Here is a 21,403-nt window from a genome sequence, read left to right as displayed (position 1 = left end):
TGAGAATAAGAAAGAGATCTTGATTTTTCTTAACATATTTTCATTTCTGTTCCTTCTATTGTTTCTGATTAGATACCATAGAGAATTTCCTGAAGCACAGGATTTCCTGAAGCCATTGTGAGAGACCCCAGTTCACAAGACATTTATGACAGTTAAAATTTGAAACTTAAAAATAGTGGTTCTACATTAGAAAGGTTTTTGAAGGTACTTCACTAAATTTCTAAAAAAGGACATTTATATAAAGTAGCATATCTGGCAACTAAAATATGAGTAGGGAGAGAACATAATTGTAGGAAAAAACCCAACAAATTTGAATGTAGCAGGGTACATGGTCACCTAAGGGCCATGTAGGATCTTACCAGAATTTGGAAAGAACAAGTTGCTGACTTTTTTGTTTCAGTTTATTTTTTCAAGCCCTAAAATGTTCATAAATATTTTTTGAAACTAAAAGTACTATCGTCAAGCTTATACTGCTGTCAATATTTGTCTTTTCAGCTTTTCCAAATGCAAAACTATTAACTTGTGTGGGTGTCGGGGGGGTGGGGTGGGGAGCAGCTACTATTCTCACTTGACTGGTTTTTAGACTTTTAGTTCTGTGGTATACGTTATTCTGGAGTGGTGAATGTAGAATGTTGTATTATTGGAAGTATAAAATGAGAATATTAAAGTTGTTTATTTAAGATAGCCTATACTTTTGAAAAGTTTTATGTAACAGGACCTTCGATTCTATGAATGTTCATTTAGAACTTTGAATCATTATTTCTTACAAAGAACAGAATTTTTTCCTTTATAATGCTTTGTCAACACTGGACATTTCCTCAAATTATTAATCTAGGATTCAGGTTCCTCTGTTGATTTGAGTTGTTTCAGAGGTAGAATAGGTTAGGAGGTATTCTGGTAAGGACTTTTTCTTTTTTTTTTAGTTTTTAGTATTTCATACTCATTTTTGCCCAAAAGTTAGTTACATAGATTTTTTTTTTTAAATGCAAAATAAAAATTTTGTGGTAGTTCTTTTGGGATAGATTTCCTATAAAATAGAAAGTAACTCATTGGACTTTCTGTTAAGGAAGTTGTTCATGGGGCGCCTGGGTGGCTCAGTGGGTTAAAGCCTCTGCCTTGGGCTCGGGTCATGATCCCAGGATCCTGGGATTGAGCCCGGAATCGGGCTCTCCGCTCAGCGGGGAGCCTGCTTTCTCTCTCTCTGCCTGCTTCTCTGCCTACTTGTGATCTCCGTCTATCAAATAAATACATAAAAAAATCTTTAAAAAAAAAAAAGGAAATTGTTCATAACCCAAAATTATAGAACTGTTAGTGTTGTCTAGCAAGCCATCATACTGGTACTGACAGATACTGCATGACCAATTTAAATAAAGTTTTCTTTTTACTTAAGTTTTATAAACTAGATTTGCATTGGTAGTCTTAAAGTTTTCTTTAAGGAAGAGAGTGCTTCAGGTGAACTTTTTATCTTTAGTCAATTTTCCTATCAGTATTTCATTTTTGGGTCTTTATTTTGTTTTTTAAATTAAATTTTTTTCCTTCCTTCCTTCCTTCCTTCCTTCCTTCCTTTCTTTGTTTTTTTCTTTTTCTTTCAAGCTCTGTGCCCAATGTAGGGCTTGAACTCTCGACCCGGAGATCAAGAGTTGCATGCTGCACTGACTAAGCCAGCCCGGCACCCCTGGGATTTTGATTTTAGATAGCTTTAAAAAACCCAGAGAATTATATGCTTTAGTAAGTGTGGTCCTTAAGTACTGTTTTAATTAACCCTTTTCTAGCCTTTCTAAAGTAAATTGGTATTGCAGGGTGATTTCTAGCAGCTTTGAAATGTCCAGCAGGTCATTTTCTGTTCCAAAAGTTGGAATGTTTTGCTAAGTCAGATGAAGCTTGTTATTTAACATGCTGATTGTGTTATAGTCAACACATTCTCTAGATGCTTTGTTCACAATACTGCTGGAAAATACCCAAGAATTTAGTGTTTTCAAATAACTGTTTTGTAGGCACCTCAGAGAGCAGGTTTATTTTGCAAAACTTTATAATATGTGGCAGTTCATTTATGTGAAAATGTTTCTTATGTGAAATGTTTTAGTGTTTAAGTAATTTCCTGGACAGGATACTGGTAAAATAATCTGTTCAATATATAGGTATTTAAAATACTGATATTTAAAAGACCAATGAAGAGAGTTAAATTTCTGGGGTATTTTTTTTTTCTAAGAAGACATATTGTTTTGTCTTTTATAAATATGCAGTTTAAACAGGGTAATTGAGAAATGAAACTGTGTGACTGGAAACTACATTTTATTGTCTGAATATTGCTAGTTAGTTATGTGGTTCTTTTTCTAATTCCCATTGTAGAGCCTTGTATAGAACAGTACTAGGGTTCTCTGGCTTTTCAAGAATGAAAAGGCCTTTTTGTCAAATTTATTGGACCACATAGTGAATTTCTGCTTTTAGTCTGCACTGAAGAAATTACATAATGACCCAAAGCTCCAAAACTACTGTGAATTAAGTAATACTTTTAAATGAAAAGATTTCTTTTCACTGCTTATAATACTTTTTTATTAATGTTGGCAGATGATCCCAGGGACTCATTGTGTGACGAATCTAGATTTTAGGTGATCTGGGTCATGCCTTAAATACTCAACAGTTCATTCCCAAATGAGTATCTCTTGAAGAGCTTCCTTGTGCAAAACAAAACAAAACAAAACAAAACAAAACAAAACAAAACACCAAACATATTGTTTTATGCGTGTCACTCTTATTCTTTTTCTTCTGTTTATCACTTGACCTAATTCAGACCTATGGAAAAGTTACAGTAGTACAAAGAATTCTTATGTATCTTTCACCTGGATTCTTTAGATGTTAATATTTTATTCCATATGTGTTTACCTTTTCTCTGTATATCTATATCTGTATATCTCTGTATTTTTTTCCTCAGCTTTTTTTGAGTTGCAGACATATGTCCCTTTACCCCTATATATCTATATTTTTACCCGTAATATTTTTCCTAAAAGCAAAGACTATTCAGTTTTTATGTCTCTTTAGTTACAAGTAATCTGAAAAGTTTCTTAGTCTTTGTGTTGTTTTCTGACATTGACATTTTGAAGAATACTGCCAGTTAATTTGTAGGATGGTCCTCAGTTTGGATTTGTTTTCTTGTACTTAGAAATGTTATAGTAAAATGTATTCCTCTTAGTACATTCATATCAGGAGACACATGATGTTGATATGTCCCGTTACTAGTGATTTTAACCTTGATCACTTCAGGTGGGACCTGCCGATTTCTTTCTATTGATTGGTATGTGTCTTAGGGTGTATTTTGAAACTGTGTAATTGTTTTTATTTTTAATTTAATTTATTTATTTGAGAGGGAGAAAGAGAACGAGCAGGGGGGGAGGGGCAGAGAGAGAGAGAGAAGCAGACTCCCTGCTGAGCAGGAAGCCTGATGCCAGACTTGATCCCAGGATCTGGTGATCATGACCTGAGTGGAAGGGAGACGCCTAACCGACTGAGCCACCCACGTGTCCCGAAACTGTGTAATTGTTGAAAGCTGTGAAGGGTCTTGCAAGCTAACAAATTAGCTATGGAAGCTGGCAAAAGATAGGAGACTGTTAGGTCAGAGATAAAGGACTTTCTTACTCATAGCAATAGCAGTAGTCATTGTGTCAGTATTTTGCCTGGTTCCCCAACTGAATTCCCCACATTGTGATGTGAACAGGGCCAGCCTGGTAACTTCTGCACAAAAGTGTTTGTGTTGTTAGAGAGGAACCCTAGGTTTAGGAAACTTGAATCTTTCGTAAGGGGCAGTGAGCCTGCCTGACATTGGACCAAGCGGGAGTCATTATCTTTATTATACTGAACACTAAAAACCTGCCCTTTGCCCTGAAGGAAGACACTATGCTATCTCTATTTTCCAGGGATGTTCAGGGATATACAGATATCCTTTGAAAAGATACCCTGGAACAAAGGCAGTCAGTGCCCTTCCTTGCAAGACAAGGAGAAACATGAGAGACCTATGGTGAATTATCTCCCAGCAATCATATTCTGTTATTTTTAAAGCTTTCTCCCACTAGTTTAGATCTTTAGATAATCTTTAGATAATTTTTTTTTTTTAAGATTTTATTTATCTGACAGAGAGAGAAATTACAAGTAGGTAGAGAGGCAGGCAGGGGTGGGGGAAGCAGTCTCCCTGCTGAGCAGAGAACCCATTGCGGGGCTAGATCCCAGGACGCTGAGATCAGGACCTGAGTTGAAGGCAGAGGCCCAACCCACTGAGCTACCCAGGCGCCCCTAGATAATTCTTATTTGAATCAATGATTATGATTGTTGCTAAATAGCAAATTTTATGAATTGCTTTTCCTTCTTACTTATTCCTCATGTCCTTCACTCCTTTCCCCTGGGATGATAACTTCCCAACTACCTGCATACAGGCCTTCCTAAAAGAATCTGTACATAGGGGAACTTGGGCTGTGTTGTAGGGCACCTCAAACTCATCATGTCTAAAATCCAATTTTCCCCTCAATTTTCCTGTTTTAAAAAAAATTTTTTTTTAAAGATTTTATTTATTTGACAGAGAGAGACACAGTGAGAGAGGGAACATAAGCAGGGGGAGTGGGAGAGGGAGAAGTAGGCTTCCTGCTGAGCAGGGAGCCCTATGTGGGGCTCCTTCCCAGGGTCCTGAGATCATGACCTGAGCCGAAGGCAGAGACGCTTAGCAACTGAGCAACCCAGATGCTCCCCCAAAATGTTTTCTATTATCATTTGGCTATCAGTTTTTACAAGCCAGAAATGTCTTGTGTCATTTCCTTTCTTCCCACCTCTCTGCGTTCTGTGGTTCTTCCTCCTAGCTACCTATTGGTAATTGGTACTCAGTTTCATTCCTTTGCTACTGTCTTTGCTGAGGCTCTGATCAGCTGTTAACCTGGACTATTACAATAGTTTTTTAGCTGTTGTTTCCATTATTGTGTCTGTCAAGTTTATCCTTTAGAACTTTGCCTGAGTAATCTTTCTATAATATAGATATGATTATGTTGATTTTCTGTTTAAAACCTTTCAGAGGCCCCCATCACCTTATAGCTTCTTAGCATGGAGGACAAGGCTTTTCATGATCTGTGCTTTTTCTTTTTACAGTTGTCTTTCTTCTTGGGGATCATCTTTTTCTCCAGTGGCCCACTCTCCTGGCAAGTTATATTCTAGCGTGGAAGTAGCAAACTTTCTTCAAGGCCTAGATGGCAAATAGTTGAGTTTTGCAAGCCACATATGGTCTCTGTTACATACTTTTTTTTTTTTTTTTTAAAAACAACCTTTTAGAAATGTAAAAACTGTTCTTAGCTTTGGACCATACAAAAATAGGCTGAGTCAGATTTGGCCAGCCATAATTCGTGGGCCTTTTTTCTAGCCAAAGAAAGCTAATATGTCATATTTTCATTAGTCTCTGCCTTTGTACATGCTATTGGTTTGTATTGCATGGAATATTCTTTTCTACATGGGAAACTTCTTCCCATGATCTTTCAAAATTTAGCTCATAGTAGGTTAACTTACTGAATCCTTTCATGCTTCTTCAGGAGCATATTTGAAGATTTTGTTTATTTATTTATTTGACAGACAGAGATCACAAATAGGCAGAGAAGCAGGCAGAGAGAGAGGGAAGCAGGCTCCCTGCTGAGCAGAGAGCCCGATGATGCCGGGCTTGATCCCAGAACCCTGGAATCATGACCCGAGCCGAAGGCAGAGGCTTTAACCCACTGAGCCACCCAGGTGCCCCTCAGGAGCATATTTGAATCATTTCCATTCTCCTGGCTACCTGCAAGTCTCGCACATCTTATGTTCATCTTGTTTTACTGCCCTCGGTTAGTGATGTAGTTATGTGGATACAAGTGTTTGCTTTTTGCCAGAAGCAGCTCATTGATGGAAAAACTTGTTTTCTTCACTACCGTGTCTTCCTGCTTGTAAGTGGCTTTACTTGATTTGAATAGAAGGAAAAATTGAAAAAAAAAAACCTGATATAGTATATTGCTGTTGAATATGCTAGTAAAATATACCTAAAGTGGGTTTTTTTTTTTCCTTTTTCTTTAACAAATACAATCAGCGAGGTTTTTCAGTTCTCTGGTAGACTTTTTTCCCTCTTCATTTTAAAGTTAATGTAATATGAGGAATTTGAGAAACAAGACAGAGGGCCATAGGGGAAAGGAGGGAAATATGAAACAAGATGAAACCAGAGAGGGAGACAAACCATAAGAGTCTCTTAATCTCAGGAAACAAACTGAGAGTTGCTGGAGTTGAGGTGGGTGGGAGGCATGGGGTGGCTTGGTGATGGACATTGAGGAGGGTATGTAGTATGGTGAGCGCTGTGTATTGTGTAAGACTGATGAATCACAGACCTGTACTCCTAAAACAATACATTATATGTTAATTAAAAAAAATAAAAAAAAATGTGATTGTAGGCTGTGAAAGTATAGAAAATAATAGAATCAAATCAAACAGGTCCTGTAGCTAAAGTCCCTCCTTTTCCCTTTCTGCCCAGATAAACATGCCCCAGCATGTTTCTCATTTCCACGTGTATTTTTATACTTTGACCACATACTTAATATATCTAAGTACAGTATAGGATTGTCTGCTATTCACTCTTAAATATAGGTTAATGCAATTATGCAACTTGTTTTTGTGCTACATTGTTGTTTTGAGATTTATCCATGTTCATATACGTAATTTCAGTTAATTCATTTTGCTGCATGTTGTTAGTTCTGATATACACAATTTTCCTCACATTCTGACATCTTTGAAATTGTGATACATCTTAAAATCAGTGGTGTCTCACTCTTATAATTGGTGTGTTTTTCCTTTTTTTGTGGTACTTAAACATATGATTGTGGTATATGCCACATTTGTATTGTGGCTGTTGTATGAAAAAGCCATACTCTATTCTTTTTTGACAATCAGGTTTTTTTAAAATTTTTGCTACTATATACAGAGCAGCAGTGAACATTATTTTACTTGTGTGTTTTTTGTTTTTGTTTTTTATCTTTTTGTACTTAAGTGTGTGAGTTTCTGTAGGCAGGATGTCTACCTGGAACAATTGCTAGATGACGGACTAGGTCCATTTTCAGCTTTGCTCTCAAAAGTGACTGTACTTTAGTTCATAAGAGCCTCTGTTGACCTACAACTCTTTAATATTGGGTATTGTCCTACTTTTTTGTCAGTCTCATGGGTATAAAATGGCATCTGACTATAGTTTTAATTAGTGTTTTCCTTATTGCTAGTGAGACTGGGAATATATCTTTTGGCATGTATTTCCTTTTCTGTGAATTGCTCATTTATATCTTTTATCAATTTTTCTCCCGAATTTTGCTAAATACAACATGATTTCTTCAGATCTTTTGTTATGTGTGTTGCCAGTATCTTCTCTGTTTCTGTGGCTTATTTTTGGTTTGGAATCATTTCATAAATGCATATGAATTTTAGATTTTAATAAAGTCGTATTTTCCAATCTTCTCTTTATGCTTTTTCTGTCTTGTTTAAAGAAGGCATTTCTTCTTTCAGAGGTTTATGATTTCTTAAAAACATAACATTAATTTTAAATTGAAAGGCATAAAAACATAAACCTCTATTTAGGCTGACCAGGGTATGTTTTGTGTTGTGAGACATTTATAGATGCATTCTTTTAATGTTCTTTGGAATGGAAAGGTAGAAATATTTATAATTGGTGAAGATTTCCTTCCCTTTTATATTTATCCTCTTGAAGGAAATTATGGCACTTTAGTTGGAGAATAATTAGCATGTGGGTGTGAAACTCTTTAATGAGGGACAAATATAACACTGTAAACTTCTCATGATAAGTTCATAGGTGGTCATTATATGATAAAAATTTGGGAAGTAACTGGATACTTAAGAATAAAGCAGTGAAGATCTTTCTCTCTTTTTGGGTGGGGTAGGGTGAGGTGGGTTGCTGTTCTAAAATGAAGCACATGGTTACCTGTTCAGTCCATACAAGACATAAAAGAGTTTGTAAAGTGCTTTATCTTTGTAGTTTGTACATGTTAAAAAAAAAAAAAAAGGCAGGAGTGATTAAATTTTAGGTAAATTAACTCGATTATTTAAAAAATAGTACCCCAAATTTGAATTTACAAATAAAAATAATTTATAGATGGATGCTTGGGTGGTTCAGTTGGTTGATGCCTTGGGCTCAGGTTATGATCCCAGAGCCCTGGGATTGAGCCCTGTATCAGGCTCCCTGCTCAGTGGAGAGTCTGCGTCTCCCCTCTCCCTCTTTTGCTCCCTCTCCTTGTGCTCTCTCTCTCTCTGTGTCAAATAAATAATAGCTCAGCGGGGAGTTTCTGGGGTGCCTGGGTGGCTCAGTGGGTTTAGCTTTTGCCTTCCGCTCAGGTCATGATCTCAGGGTACTGGGATGGAGCAGGCATTGGGCTCTCTGCTCAGCAGGAGCCTGCTCCCCCCGCCCCCACATGCCTGCCTCTGCCTACTTGTGATCTCTGTCTGTCAAATAAATAAATAAAATCTAAAAAAAAAAAAAAAAATCTTCTCCCTCTGTTCCTCCTGGTGCTCATTCTCAACTAAATCTTAAAAAAAAATACCATTGCAATAACAAATTGTTCAATTCATGACTTTAATCAGTCACTGTGTCGTTAAAATAGTGGAATATTTGTTTTTAATATTCTGCTCCCTTATCTTTCAATTATAAAGCTCCTAAGAAAAATATTCCTTTATCCACTCCATGAAATATTGACAAATTTTCAGTTGAAATGTATTTCCAAGGTATACGCTTTTCCTAGGTATATTTATGAAAGCAAAATTTTTATGGCTAAACCAAGCTGAAATAATCTATTATTTACATGAAACTAGATTACTTTGAAGACTTTATTCTGTCTCCTTTGATCTGTTTGTCAGACTTTGTGATATCAAGACAGACATTTGTACAAAACTTAAAAGTTGTGATAAAACTGATGTTTGCAGTATCTTATTAAAAAAAATAAGCTTGAAGGGAGCTTGGCTGGCTCAGTCAGTGGAGCATGTGACTCTTGATCTTGGGGTTGTGAGTTCAAGCCCCACATTTGGTATAGAGATTACTTAAATAAAATTTTTTTAAGAAAGTTTGAAATGATATGAGGCCCTAGCAAGGCTTTATTCATTTAGCTCTGTTCTAGACTTTGTGAGGAATGCAAAAGTAGTTTAAACATAGCATAATTTTGGGGTGCCTGGGTGACTCAGTTGGTTAAGCGATAGACTCTTCCCTTTGGCTCATGACTGGCTCAGGTCATGATCTCAGGTCCTGAGATTGTGCCTGCATCGGCCTCACACTGGGGAACGAGCCTGCTTACGAATTCTCTTTTTCCCTCTTCCTCTGTCCCTCCCCTGAGTGCATGTGTGTGTATGCACATTCTCTCAAATAAATAAATTAATAAATTAAAAAATATAAAAAGAAAACAGTGTAATTTTTCTTTGGTCCACTAGCTGGGTGAACTAGGTTGACCCTGTTTTTTTCAAAAAGGCATTTTGCAGTGTTGAAAGTCATTAGAGTGATGTACAAAGCTCCTTTCTAGAAATGACTAAATTACTGATTTGCACATAAAAAATGCTTTGGTGAAGACCACCTCCCCTCAAGTGCTTTTACTTCTCTGAAGAAGTTTTGCTTTTGAATATTACCTCCGCTAAAATGTTTCACGTCCTAGAAGTTCATCATACCTGAAGTATGATGAAAAAGGAAAATGGAAAAAGATTGAGAGAATTCAGATTAAGAATTTTGGATTCATTTGCTGCTAAGCATCTTTAAAAATACCTTTTTTGTTACATAAGAGAAGTGTTAATTTTGAATCTAAGGTACTAGAAGGAGAGGAACTAGAATTTAGCAAGGGATATTGTGAATTTGTATGGTGGGAGATAGATAATCAGAAAGAGATGGTAGATCATAGGAAGAGATGGGTAATATTTTGAGGCCAGAATGTGAAGTACTGTTTTGACATGGGCAGGTCAGATCTTGAGGTTTAATTGAGGTGAGGAAGAGAAAGAAGGATCCAGGTAAAGACAAGAATGATAGGGATTTAGGGGCGCCTGGGTGGCTCAGTGGGTTAAAGCCTCTGCCTTCGGCTCAGGTCATGGTCCCAGGGTCCTGGGATGAGCCCCGCATCAGGCTCTCTGCTCAGCGGGGAGCCTGCTTCCTCCCTCTCTCTCTGCCTACTTGTGATTTCTGTCAAATAAATAAATAAAATCTTAAAAAAAAAAAAGAATGATGGGGATTTGGTGTAGTAGGGGACTGCTTATGTGGGGTAGGTGGTGGTATTTTCTTTGTGTTTTTTAGCATGCTCAATGATTTTTACATAGTGCTTTTAAACCTTTTTGTATCTGGTGCAGATTATAGCATGCTGAAAGGCAATCGTAATCTGCAATGTATGTTTTCTAATTTGACTAAAGACACACTGTATTAGTGAACTTAGTACTGCACTAACACTGTAGAACATCTCATTACTCTTTTCACATAGGATAATTCTCCAGCTCTGTTAGTTTTGAGGACACCAGATTAAAGGTACATTGGTACTTTGTACCTGGTAAAGCAGTCTTAACTGTATTTTTCATTTCCTGTTCCATCCTTCTCCCTTTACAGAGTTTGGTAATGAGTTCACTTTTGAAAATGGACTGCACTTGTGTCTATTTTAATATAGATTCTGGAAACAATTGATAGATGTGTTCGGAAGAGAACTCTGAATGCAGGGTTCTCATGTAAACAGAATCAAAGGTTTATTTTGATCTAGCATAGCTGTTTGCTTATTTCCAGTTGAATGAAGATATTCCCTAAGGTTACTTGCATAGAGGTGCCTTTTTTTATTGGTTGTTGTGTGGTTATCATTATTATTTTTTTGATCATAGAATATTGGCTATAAGTGCTTTGGTTTCTTAACCCTGTTTATTTTGAGATGATCTTTTAGTGCCCTGAGCTTCCCCTTATGTTAAAAAAAAATTTAGTTTTACTTGTTTTTTTCATTTGTTTCTTCTTGTTGATCTTTAGAAATGCTGATTACATTCATATTTATATCTTAATAGAAAGCTTGATGCTTTTAGTAATGTAATAATTTCCGTACTTTCCATTGATAGTCTGAAAAAACTGGGTATTATTCAGTAGTCATTTGGGAATGCCCAGCTAACAAGGCCAAGCTAAACTATAGAGTTTATTTATTTATTTTTTAAATATTTTATTTATTTATTTGACACAGAGAGAGAGATCACAAGTAGGCAGAGAGGCAAGCAGAGAGAGAGGGAAAGCAGGCTCCCCGCTGAGCAGAGAGCCTGATGTGGGGCTTGATCCCAGGACCCTGAGATCATGATCTGAACCGAAGGTAGAGACTTAACCCACTGAGCCACCCAGGCGCCCCATAGAGTTTAAAGTGTAATGTTTAATATTTATCAAGAAATCAAGTGAAAAAAATAGAAAAGTTACTTGTTATAGCTATGGATGATGTCAAGCTTTCGATGTTAGTACAGCCAGTATTGATGAATTAGATTTAAAAATCACAGTGAGATACCATGTCACACCCATTATGGTGGCTATTATAAAGAAGAAAAAAATAACAAGTGTTAGTGAGGATGTAGAGAAATTGTAACCTTGTGCACTACTGGTTGAAATGTAAAATGATATAGTTGCTATGAGATATAGTATAGTGATTCCTCAAATTAAAAATAGAATTTCTATATAATCCAGTAATTCTACTTGTGGATATATATACAAAAGAATTGAAAGAGTCTTTAAATTTTTTTTTTTTTAAGATTTTACTTATTTATCTGACAGAGATCACAAGTAGGCAGAGAGGCAGGCAGAGAGAGAAGGGGAAGCAGGCTTCCCACTGAGCAGAGAGCCCGACGTGGGGCTCAATCCCAGGACCCTGGGATCATGACCTGAGCCGAAGGCAGAGGCTTTAACCCACTGAACCACCCAGGCGCCCCAGAATTGAAAGAGTCTTGAAGAGAAATTTGTGCATCATGTTCGCAGCAGTATTATTCACAGTAGTCAAAAGGTGGAGGCAGTGGAAGCAACCCGAATGTCTTTTTTTTTTTTAAATAAGATTTTATTTATTTTTTGAGAGAGAGCATGCACATGAGTTAGGGGAGAGGGAGAGAGGAAGAGAATCTTAAGCAGGCCCCACATTCAGTGCAGAACCTGATGCGGGGCTTGATCTCACAACCTGGAGATCATGACTGAGCTGAGATCAAGAGTCAGATGCTTAGCCAACTGAACCACCTGGACACCCCTAAAGACTTTATTTTTAATTAATCTCTATACCAAATATGGAGTTCACACTCAACAACCCCAAGATCAAGGGTTGCATGCTCCACTGACTAAGCCAGGTGCCCCCAAATATCTTTTGGTGGCTGAACAAATATACAAAATATGGCATATTCATACAATGAAATATAATTTAGTTTCAAATAGGAGGGAAATTCTGACATGTACTGCACTGTGGATGAACCTTGAATACATTATGCTAAGTGAAATCAGTCATAAAAGAGCAAATCCTGTATAATTTCATAATACGGGATACCTGGAATAGTTAAATTCTTATAGAACATAGAGTGGTGATTGCCAGGGGCTGGGGGCTGGGGCCGGGGGCCGGGGGTAATGGACAGTTGTTTAATGGGTAGAGTTCAATTTTGAAAGAGGAAAAAAGTTCTGGAGATGGATAGTAGCAATGGTTGCACAACAGTGTGAACATACTTATGCCACTGAACTGTACACTTCAAAATGGTAAATTTTGTGTTATGCATTTTTATTATAATTTTATGTAAAAATTGAGGTTTGAACAACTAGGAGAAAGTTGAATAAGGAGAATGCAAGGCATCATTGCCTTTACTCACCTATTTATGATGTCATAAACATTTTATTTTTTTATTTTAAAAAGATTTTATTTATTTATTTGACAGAGATCACAAGTAGGCAGAGAGACAGGCAGAGTGGGGAGGGGAAGCAGGCTACCCGCCAAGCAGGGATCCTGATGTGGGGCTCTATCCCAGGTCGCCAGGATCATGACCCGAGCCGAAGGCAGAGGCTTTAACCCACTGGAGCCACCCAAGCGCCCCTGTCACAAACATTTTAAAAAAGAACCCAATTACTATGGTCTTTGTATAACTTTGGCAGAATTATTCAGAATTTTTACATTGGCTATAAGATAGTAAAGCATTTCTATTTTTGCTTTCTCCCTCCCTTCTCGGGAAGCCTAAAAGGGATAAAAAAAAGAAAACGTTATGGTTAGTGGTAGTCAGACCCATGCTTGCAGGTGTCAGTATTGGTTACATTGCTGTTTTGTTAATTGTAAAAGGATGTAAAGAATTTGGATAGACTTCAGATGGGTCTTAAAGTCTTTTAGAGGGTTGGGAAAAAAAAAAAAGGCCTATTAATCAAAGTTAAAGTACCTGAGATTATTAAGCTTGAGGAATGGAAGCTTAATGGTTGCTCTAATAGGAGTCTTCACAATCCTCTGAGTGGTATATTATAGGCAGCCCCAGCTTACAGAGGGGTAGTATTGCAAAACTTCACTTCTTAGTCAGTTGATATGAACAAGTGACAAAGTCATGAATAATACAGCTACAGAGGTATAACATAGTTTGAATTGCGATGAAAAATAATAAGAAATAATAGTATTGTACAGAGTCAGTATTTTGGACTCCATGGACTTAAGCAGCTCCTGTACTCTGCTTACCATTAAAATCCATAAACTCCAAGTAGAATATATATACTCTTATCAGGTCATGAGTTTATCTGATGGGGGGTTGGTAGAAAGAAAGACTTAATATTTGGATATGGTGGGGAGTCACAGTAGCTAAGTTAATTAGTAATTTAGAGTTCTTTCCTTGTGGTCTTTTACAACCATTATCTCCAGTATCGCCCCATCCCCTTCTTATGTGCTGTGTATGTTATGTGACATTCCTATCTGTGTTTATTTTCTGAAGTCCCCTTTGAGATTGGCCCCATATAGCACAGTGGTTGGTGAGGGGGTAATTTTCTAAGCTTCCTTTAGGTGACCTTGATTGGGGCCCTTGGCTTAATTGTTTGCCTTCTAGCTTGGCATGTTAGGAAAGAAAAGGTAAGAACAGCAGTGATTCAGAAATTGTAGATTCTTTTTTTTTTTTTTTTAAAGATTTCATCTATTTATTTGACAGAGAGAAATCACAAGTAGGCAGAGAGGCAGGCAGAGAGAGAGGAGGAAGCAGGCACCCTGCCGAGCAGAAAGCCCGATGTGGGGCTTGAACCCAGAACCTGGGATCATGACCTGAGCCGAAGGCCGCGGTTTAACCCACTGAGCCACCCAGGCGCCCAGAAATTGTAGATTCTTAAAGATCTCTAGGTCAGTTACCTGGATCTCAGCTGTCATCCACCTAACACTTTGATTTAAAATGGCATGGATTGGGACTCCTGGGTGGCTCAGTCAGTTAAGGATCTGCCTTCTGGTCATTTCATGATCCCAGGATCTGGGGTTGAATCCTGCATCGGACTCCTTGCTCAGCAGGGAGCCTGCTTCTCTGTTTGCTGCTTCTCCTACTTGTGTGCTGACAAATAAACAAAATCTTAAAAAAAATAAAAATAAAATGGCATGGACTGGCCAAGAGTGGTATGTGTTCTATTCCTTAGGACTTCATCCCAATTTTTGCAGACTTGAGGGCCCTGAAATGGTAGAACTTGAATTTGCTGGGGTTTCTGTATGGACTAGATCACCTTTTTTCTCAGATGTCAGTGTGAGTTGAAATGGCCTTGAGAGCTTATACACATAAAAATGCCTGGACTGCACCACAGATTTCCTGAATCCAAATCTTTCTGGGTGGAATTTTAAATATATATTTATTTATTTAACTCTTTATTAAGGAAAGGTGTAAATAAACATTCAAAAGTAGAACCCCTTTTTACTGTTAAGTTACTGTAATGAACGATTTATGGCTAATCTAATTTTATTCATATCCTCATCCATTTTCTCCTCTTTATTATTACTTTTTTTAAAAGATTTATTTATTTATTTATTAGACAGAGATCACAAGTAGGCAGAGAGGCAGGCAGAGAGAGAGAGAGAAGCAGGCTCCCTGCTGAGCAGAGAATCCGATGCAGGGCTCAATCCCAGGACTCTGGGATCATGACCTGAGCCGAAGGCAGAGGCTTTAACCCCTGAGCCACCCAGGTGCCTCTCCTCTTTATTATTTTGAAGTGAATCCCAGATGTATTGTTTCATTTCTAAATATGAAATTTATATATTTTAATAGGTATCTCAGATGATTCAGACACGTATTTTTGAACAGGCAATACATGCACATAGTAAAAGTTAAAGTGGTGAAAAAGATAGAGTGAAAAGTAAATCTTTGTCAATGCCCCCAGTATCCTTGTTACTCTCCTCTGAGACAAAGGAACTGACAGTTTCTTTATGTATGTACAGATACTCAGTGTATATGCAATTATATACATATGTAATTCTTTTTTTTATTACACATAGTAATATCTGTTGTAAAGTACACATTTTTCTGAATCTCGCTTTTTCATATAACAATATGGGAATCAGTCCATACAGGACAGATTGTTTTCATTCTTTTTTTTTTTGAAAAAATATTTACTTATTTTAGAGAAATATGGGGGGGAGGGAGAGAGCATGTTGGTGTGCACATGCACACGAGTCAGGGGAGGGAGGGGAGAGAAAGAATCTCAAGCAGACTCCCCGCTAAACACAGAGCCCCATGCAGGCCAGATCTCATGACCCTGAGATCATGGCCTGAGCAGAAACCAAGAGTGGGTCGCTTAACCTACTGAGCCACCGGGATGGCTGTTTCATTCTTTTTTTAAAGGTTGTAGTTGGTCTGTGTATCAAGGTGTATTTATTTACCCAGTGCCTTTCAAGTGGGTGTTTAGGCTATTTCCAGTACCGTGTTTCTTTACACAGTACTGCATGAATATTCTTTTTTTATCTCTGAGTTGCCCGATTATATGTCCGTTTTGTTAGACATTGCCAAATTGCTTTTCTACCGTCTGTGTATGGTATGCATGGTTTTCCAGGCTCACCGGTTCCATTTTAAAAATGCTTTTCATGTCTCTCCTATTTATGTTCAAGCTTTTCTTTAAATCCACAAGTATATTTATAATAGCTGTTTTTGAAATTTTTGTCTGAGTTTCATCATCTGTCTCTCTGAATCTCTTTCTGTGGGTGTGGGTCACAGAAGTGGTTTGAAATGAGAATCATGATAGTGCTAAATTATTGAAGATAAGGTTGGGGATCCTCACAAACAGTGTTAAGTGAATTAGATGGGTTCAGTATGGTTAGAAGGAACTTACAGTGTGGCTTTGCTTCATTAAAAGGAGATACATTGGTGGAATACTGAAACCTCTTCTGATGCTGGATGAAATGGTTTGGAACTCCACCATTTCAATTTAGGATTTTTCTCTTACACATTGAACATCAAATTTAATTTGTCTACAAAGGTTTTATTGCTCATTTCTTATTGGAGCCAGGTCAACTTAGGAATGTGGTAAGTAGTTAACAAGAAATGTTTAGGGGGCACCTGGCTGATTTAGTTGGTAGAACATATGACTTTTGATCTGGAGGTTATGAGTTTGAGCCCTGTGTTGGGTGTGGAGATTACTTAAAAATAAAATCTTAAAAAAAGTGTTTAGGAAGTTGAAAATTTATGCCTTTTATCTGAAGCGCAGTGTATTTACTTTTTCCTTTTACTATACCCCAGCTCTGTGACCTTGGCCAGTTAGCTAGTTCCTTTGAGTTTTAGTTTTCTTAACAGCAATTTGGGAAGACATTAATATGATTAAACAAAATATTGCAGGGGCACCTGGATGGCTTAGTTAGTTAAGCGTCTGCCTTCAGCTTAGGTCATGATCTTGAGGTCCTGAGATCAAGCCTACCTTGGGCTCCCTGCTCAGTGGGGAATCTGCTTCTTCCTCTGCCCCTCCCCCTGCTTGTGCTCTCTCTCTCTCTCTCTCTCTCTCAAATAAAAATCTTTAAAAAAATAAAATATTATAAATAAAGCATTTGTTAAAATGCTTTGCATGGTAAGTCCTTCAGAAGGTGGTGACTCATTATTTTAAATATTGTATATATTACATATTGTGATGGAAATCTGTTGTTTTTGAATTGGAGAATTAATGTTTGATCTGTTAAAACAGCATGAGATTGCCCAGTTAATACAATACAGATTTTTAAATTGCAGAGTGGAAATATTTTAAGATTAATCTGACCAGCTCACATTCTTGGATACCAACTCTGTATCTTGGGGATTTTGTTGCGGATCTAGTATGAAAGACTGATGGATACACTGACAATTAAAATGTCATGTCATGTCATGTCATGAATGCTAATTAGAAGAACATAGAAGCTTTTATGAGAGCACAAAATGCCCCACTCTGGCCTGGAGGGTGAGTGGCGAGTGTGTCCCAAGAAAGTCTTCAGCAAGAAGGTTAATCTTGAATGTAAAGATGTCTGCTTAAGCGTACAGGGGTGGATGTGGAAAAGACATTATGAGAACATCGTGCAAAGGGACCTATATCTGGCTTCTGTACTTATTTTTACAATTGATTGTATTTTTTCTGAGGCAGTTCTTGAGCTTTAGATTTAAGGAATGTGACTGTAGTTATGTAATGGATATTTTCTTTCATTGTCGTTGGTTCATAAGTGATAATTTGGTGATAGAATGCTTTATCTTTGCCAAATATGTGTAGTGTAGGGATCTGTACTTTTTTTTGGGGGGGGGGAGTGGTTGGTACAGTTCCTTGGGCATATCTTGGTGATTGTAGCTGCTTGGTAAATATTTTTTGATTAAATGAATGCACTCAACTCTTTATTCCCAGGCTTTTATGCAATACTCAAGGTAGCTGAAGCGCTAACTAGCTAAAATGGAGAAACTGAAATACTTATCTAATTCAAGGGGGAAAAAAATCTTAATGGAGTTTAATTATTTTTACAAATTATGGACTTGACCCTTGAAGGTTTTCTTCATGATATTTAAAATTAAAAACAAATTCTTGTAGTTAATATGTCCTTTTTTCCCCCCTTTCCTCCCTAGGTATGGCCTCACAAGTCTTGGTCTACCCACCGTATGTTTATCAAACTCAGTCAAGTGCCTTTTGTAGTGTGAAGAAACTCAAAGTAGAGCCAAGCAGTTGTGTATTCCAGGAAAGAAACTATCCACGGACCTATGTGAATGGTAAAAACGTTGGAAATTCTCATCCTCCCACGAAGGGTAGTGTTTTTCAGACAAAGATACCATTTAACAGACCTCGAGGACACAACTTTTCGTTGCAGACAAGTGCTGTTGTTTTAAAAAACACTGCGGGTGCTACAAAGGTCATAGCAGCTCAGGCGCAGCAAGCTCAAGTGGAGGCACCTCCGATTGGGGCGTGGCGACACAGGTTAAATTTCCTCGAAGGCCCCCAGCGATGTGGATTGAAGCGCAAGAGTGAGGAGTTGGATAATCATAGCAGCGCAATGCAGATTGTCGATGAATTGTCCATACTTCCTGCAATGTTGCAAACCAACATGGGAAATCCAGTGACAGTTGTGACAGCTACCACAGGAACCAAACAGAATTGTACCTCTGGAGAAGGTGACTATCAGTTAGTACAGCATGAAGTCTTATGCTCCATGAAAAATACTTACGAAGTTCTTGATTTTCTTGGTCGAGGCACTTTTGGCCAGGTAGTCAAATGCTGGAAAAGAGGGACAAATGAAATCGTAGCAATCAAAATTTTGAAGAATCACCCTTCTTATGCACGTCAAGGTCAAATAGAAGTGAGCATATTAGCAAGGCTCAGTACTGAAAATGCTGATGAATATAACTTTGTACGAGCTTATGAATGCTTTCAGCACCGTAACCATACCTGTTTAGTCTTTGAGATGCTGGAACAAAACTTATATGACTTTCTGAAACAAAACAAGTTCAGTCCCCTGCCACTAAAAGTAATTCGACCCATTCTTCAGCAAGTGGCCACTGCACTGAAAAAATTGAAAAGTCTTGGTTTAATTCATGCTGACCTCAAACCAGAGAATATTATGTTGGTGGATCCTGTTCGGCAGCCATACCGGGTTAAGGTGATAGACTTTGGGTCGGCCAGTCATGTCTCAAAGACTGTTTGTTCAACATACCTACAGTCTCGGTACTACAGGTAGGTGACAGCTACTTTTTGGCTATTTAGTAAATGTTGAATTTTGGCTAAATGAAATAATTTTGTGTGTGTACATGGTGAGAAAGACTGTGGATAAATGAAGAAATCAAGACAAGATTAGTTTAGGTTTGAGGTGTTAAAAAGATTTTTAAAATTTAGGCATAAAATCTGCCCAAACAGAATAGGAATCTCTACTGCAGTTCCAGGCCAAAGACATTTGGTTGGTTATTTTTATTGTTAATAGAAGGCCTGAAGTCATGGTAGGTGATTAATGATGATCAGATAGAAGTCTTCAAATGTTGGGAAAGGTTTATAGTAATTTTTGTATATATCTTTGGGCATTTCAGCACTTAAGAGAACTAGTATATTAAAGACAGTCAGATGTAACTGAATACTTAGGAAAGTTATATATGAGAATTCAAAAAGTTATCCTGATAAGTGGTTTTAAGATTCAGAAGATTCAAGCATACTTCCATGGCTGCCATAAATGTTCAGGAGACTTTCCCATAACAAGTTTCATTATACTCTTCCCATCTATATGTGGGTAATGCTATTTTGGTGTTGGACTTTAAAGAAGAAAATAATTTCCATATAAATATTGATAAAGTGCAATAGTGTCATGATTAATATAATGCTAGCCTAGAATATAATAGGTAGCTTAAGGGCTAATAATTACCAAGATTCAAAATATCTACTTGAGTAGGTAAAATGGTTTTGGTTTCATAGCTTGATCATTTTGAGAAATTGTTTTCATTTCAGCTAGAATGAATCTGTGGTCTTGGTGAACTCTAGAGCCCCAATACAGTAGGCAGATACGAGAGCTGCCAATACTGGCCATTAAGAAGTTAGCGAATAGACAGATACATGGCAGCTTATTGTTGGGAATTGTTAGAATATGAGGATTATAAATTTAAACCCGGCAAGGGGTAGTTATTTTTTTTCTTTTGAAGATTTACTTACTTACTTTTAGAGAAAGAAAGCACGCATGTGAGAGCGAGCACTAGTGAGCATGGTGGTGGTGGGAGGGAAGTGGGACAGAGGGAGAGGGACAAGCAGATCCGTCCTGAGTGCGGAGTCAGATTCGGGGTTGATCCCAGGACCCTGAACCAAAATCAAGAGTTGGATGCGCAACCAGCTGAGCCACCCAAGCACCCCTATTTTCCGGTACTGTATCTACCTTTGTACTGGACCTCTCACCCAGGTTAGTTTCTGGCAAATATGTGCCTTAGTATCTAGGACAAGATTTGGGAGATACATTAGCTACTACAAAAACCAACTCCAAATACATGCCTTGCCAATAGGAGGTCATTAGGGGTCCCACCTTCCTGTCAGTTAGTGATAATTTATTAAAATATGTATTAGAAACTGGGAACATAGCCTGATTTATTATTTAGTATATTCCTGATTGTCAGATTTTTAATACTAGAGTGCTAGAAACTATTCCATTTAAATGGTTTAAAAGGTCGTAGGGGCACCTGGGTGGCTCAGTCAGTTAATCATTGGCCTTCGGCTCAGGTCATGGTCCTGGGATCGAGCCCTCCTGTGGCTTCCTGCTCACTAGGGAGTCTGCTTCTCTCCCTCTCCTTCTGACCCTTCTCACCACTCGTTCTCTTTCTCGCTCTCTCAAAAAAAAAAAAAAAAAAAAGCTGTGTCAGGACAGTAAGTCTTATTTTATATATCATTACATTTGTTTGAGCCTCTGTATAATTTTTTTTTTAATATAATAGAATACAGGATTAGGTTTCTGTTTTCATTTTTTTCCAGAGAAATTATTTAAAAATCTTATTTAACAGCATGAGAAAAATAGTTTTTTTTCCTTCCCTTTGTGCTCTATGGATTCTGTCTTAAGAGCTTTTAGTCGTCAGCTAGCATATTATATAAACCCCCAGGCTCCAGCTGCTTGGGCTCTATATTTAGTTCACTTGTTAGTAAATGACTTCGTTTTATTTGGGTCCTGCATTAATACTGTGTATCAGATTTAGTTCCGTGTGATACCTAGACTCCTTTTCTTTATTTGAAATCTTTTGGATGAGAGTGAAAAAAACAAAAACAAAAGAACTTTATTTTTCATACTTGAGAACATTTATTAAATGTTTCAAGAAAGTAAAGGAAAATCCTCTAAAGAGCAATTTGAAATGCTAAATATTTTATGATGTTGATTTCTAGTATTAAGTCTTTGCACAAATACTAGGCTCTGTTGGGAATGACAAAAAAGCTATGAATAATTGCTAAGTACAGTTAGTAAGTTTCTAATTTGTTTTTCTATAT

At 37.4% G+C, this 21,403-nt stretch overlaps 1 protein-coding gene across 4 annotated transcripts in view; it reads left to right on the top strand.

Moving 5' to 3' along the window:
* The window catches only part of LOC111149684 (homeodomain interacting protein kinase 3), a 94,919-nt gene that overhangs the window by 12,225 nt on the left and 61,291 nt on the right, over window positions 1-21,403 (top strand). For all 4 annotated transcript variants that reach the window (XM_022506903.1, XM_022506906.1, XM_022506904.1 and 1 more), the window contains exon 2: window positions 18,037-19,135. In XM_022506903.1, the coding sequence (XP_022362611.1) occupies window positions 18,039-19,135 (1,097 nt within the window). In that variant the 5' untranslated portion in view covers window positions 18,037-18,038. The remainder of the gene's footprint in view (window positions 1-18,036; window positions 19,136-21,403) is intronic.

The sequence above is a fragment of the Enhydra lutris genome, unplaced genomic scaffold (assembly GCF_002288905.1).
Source record: "Enhydra lutris kenyoni isolate GAN:26980312 unplaced genomic scaffold, ASM228890v2 scaffoldscaffold22, whole genome shotgun sequence".
NCBI lineage: Eukaryota > Metazoa > Chordata > Mammalia > Carnivora > Mustelidae > Enhydra > Enhydra lutris.
This window is presented reverse-complemented; position numbering and strand designations above follow the sequence as displayed.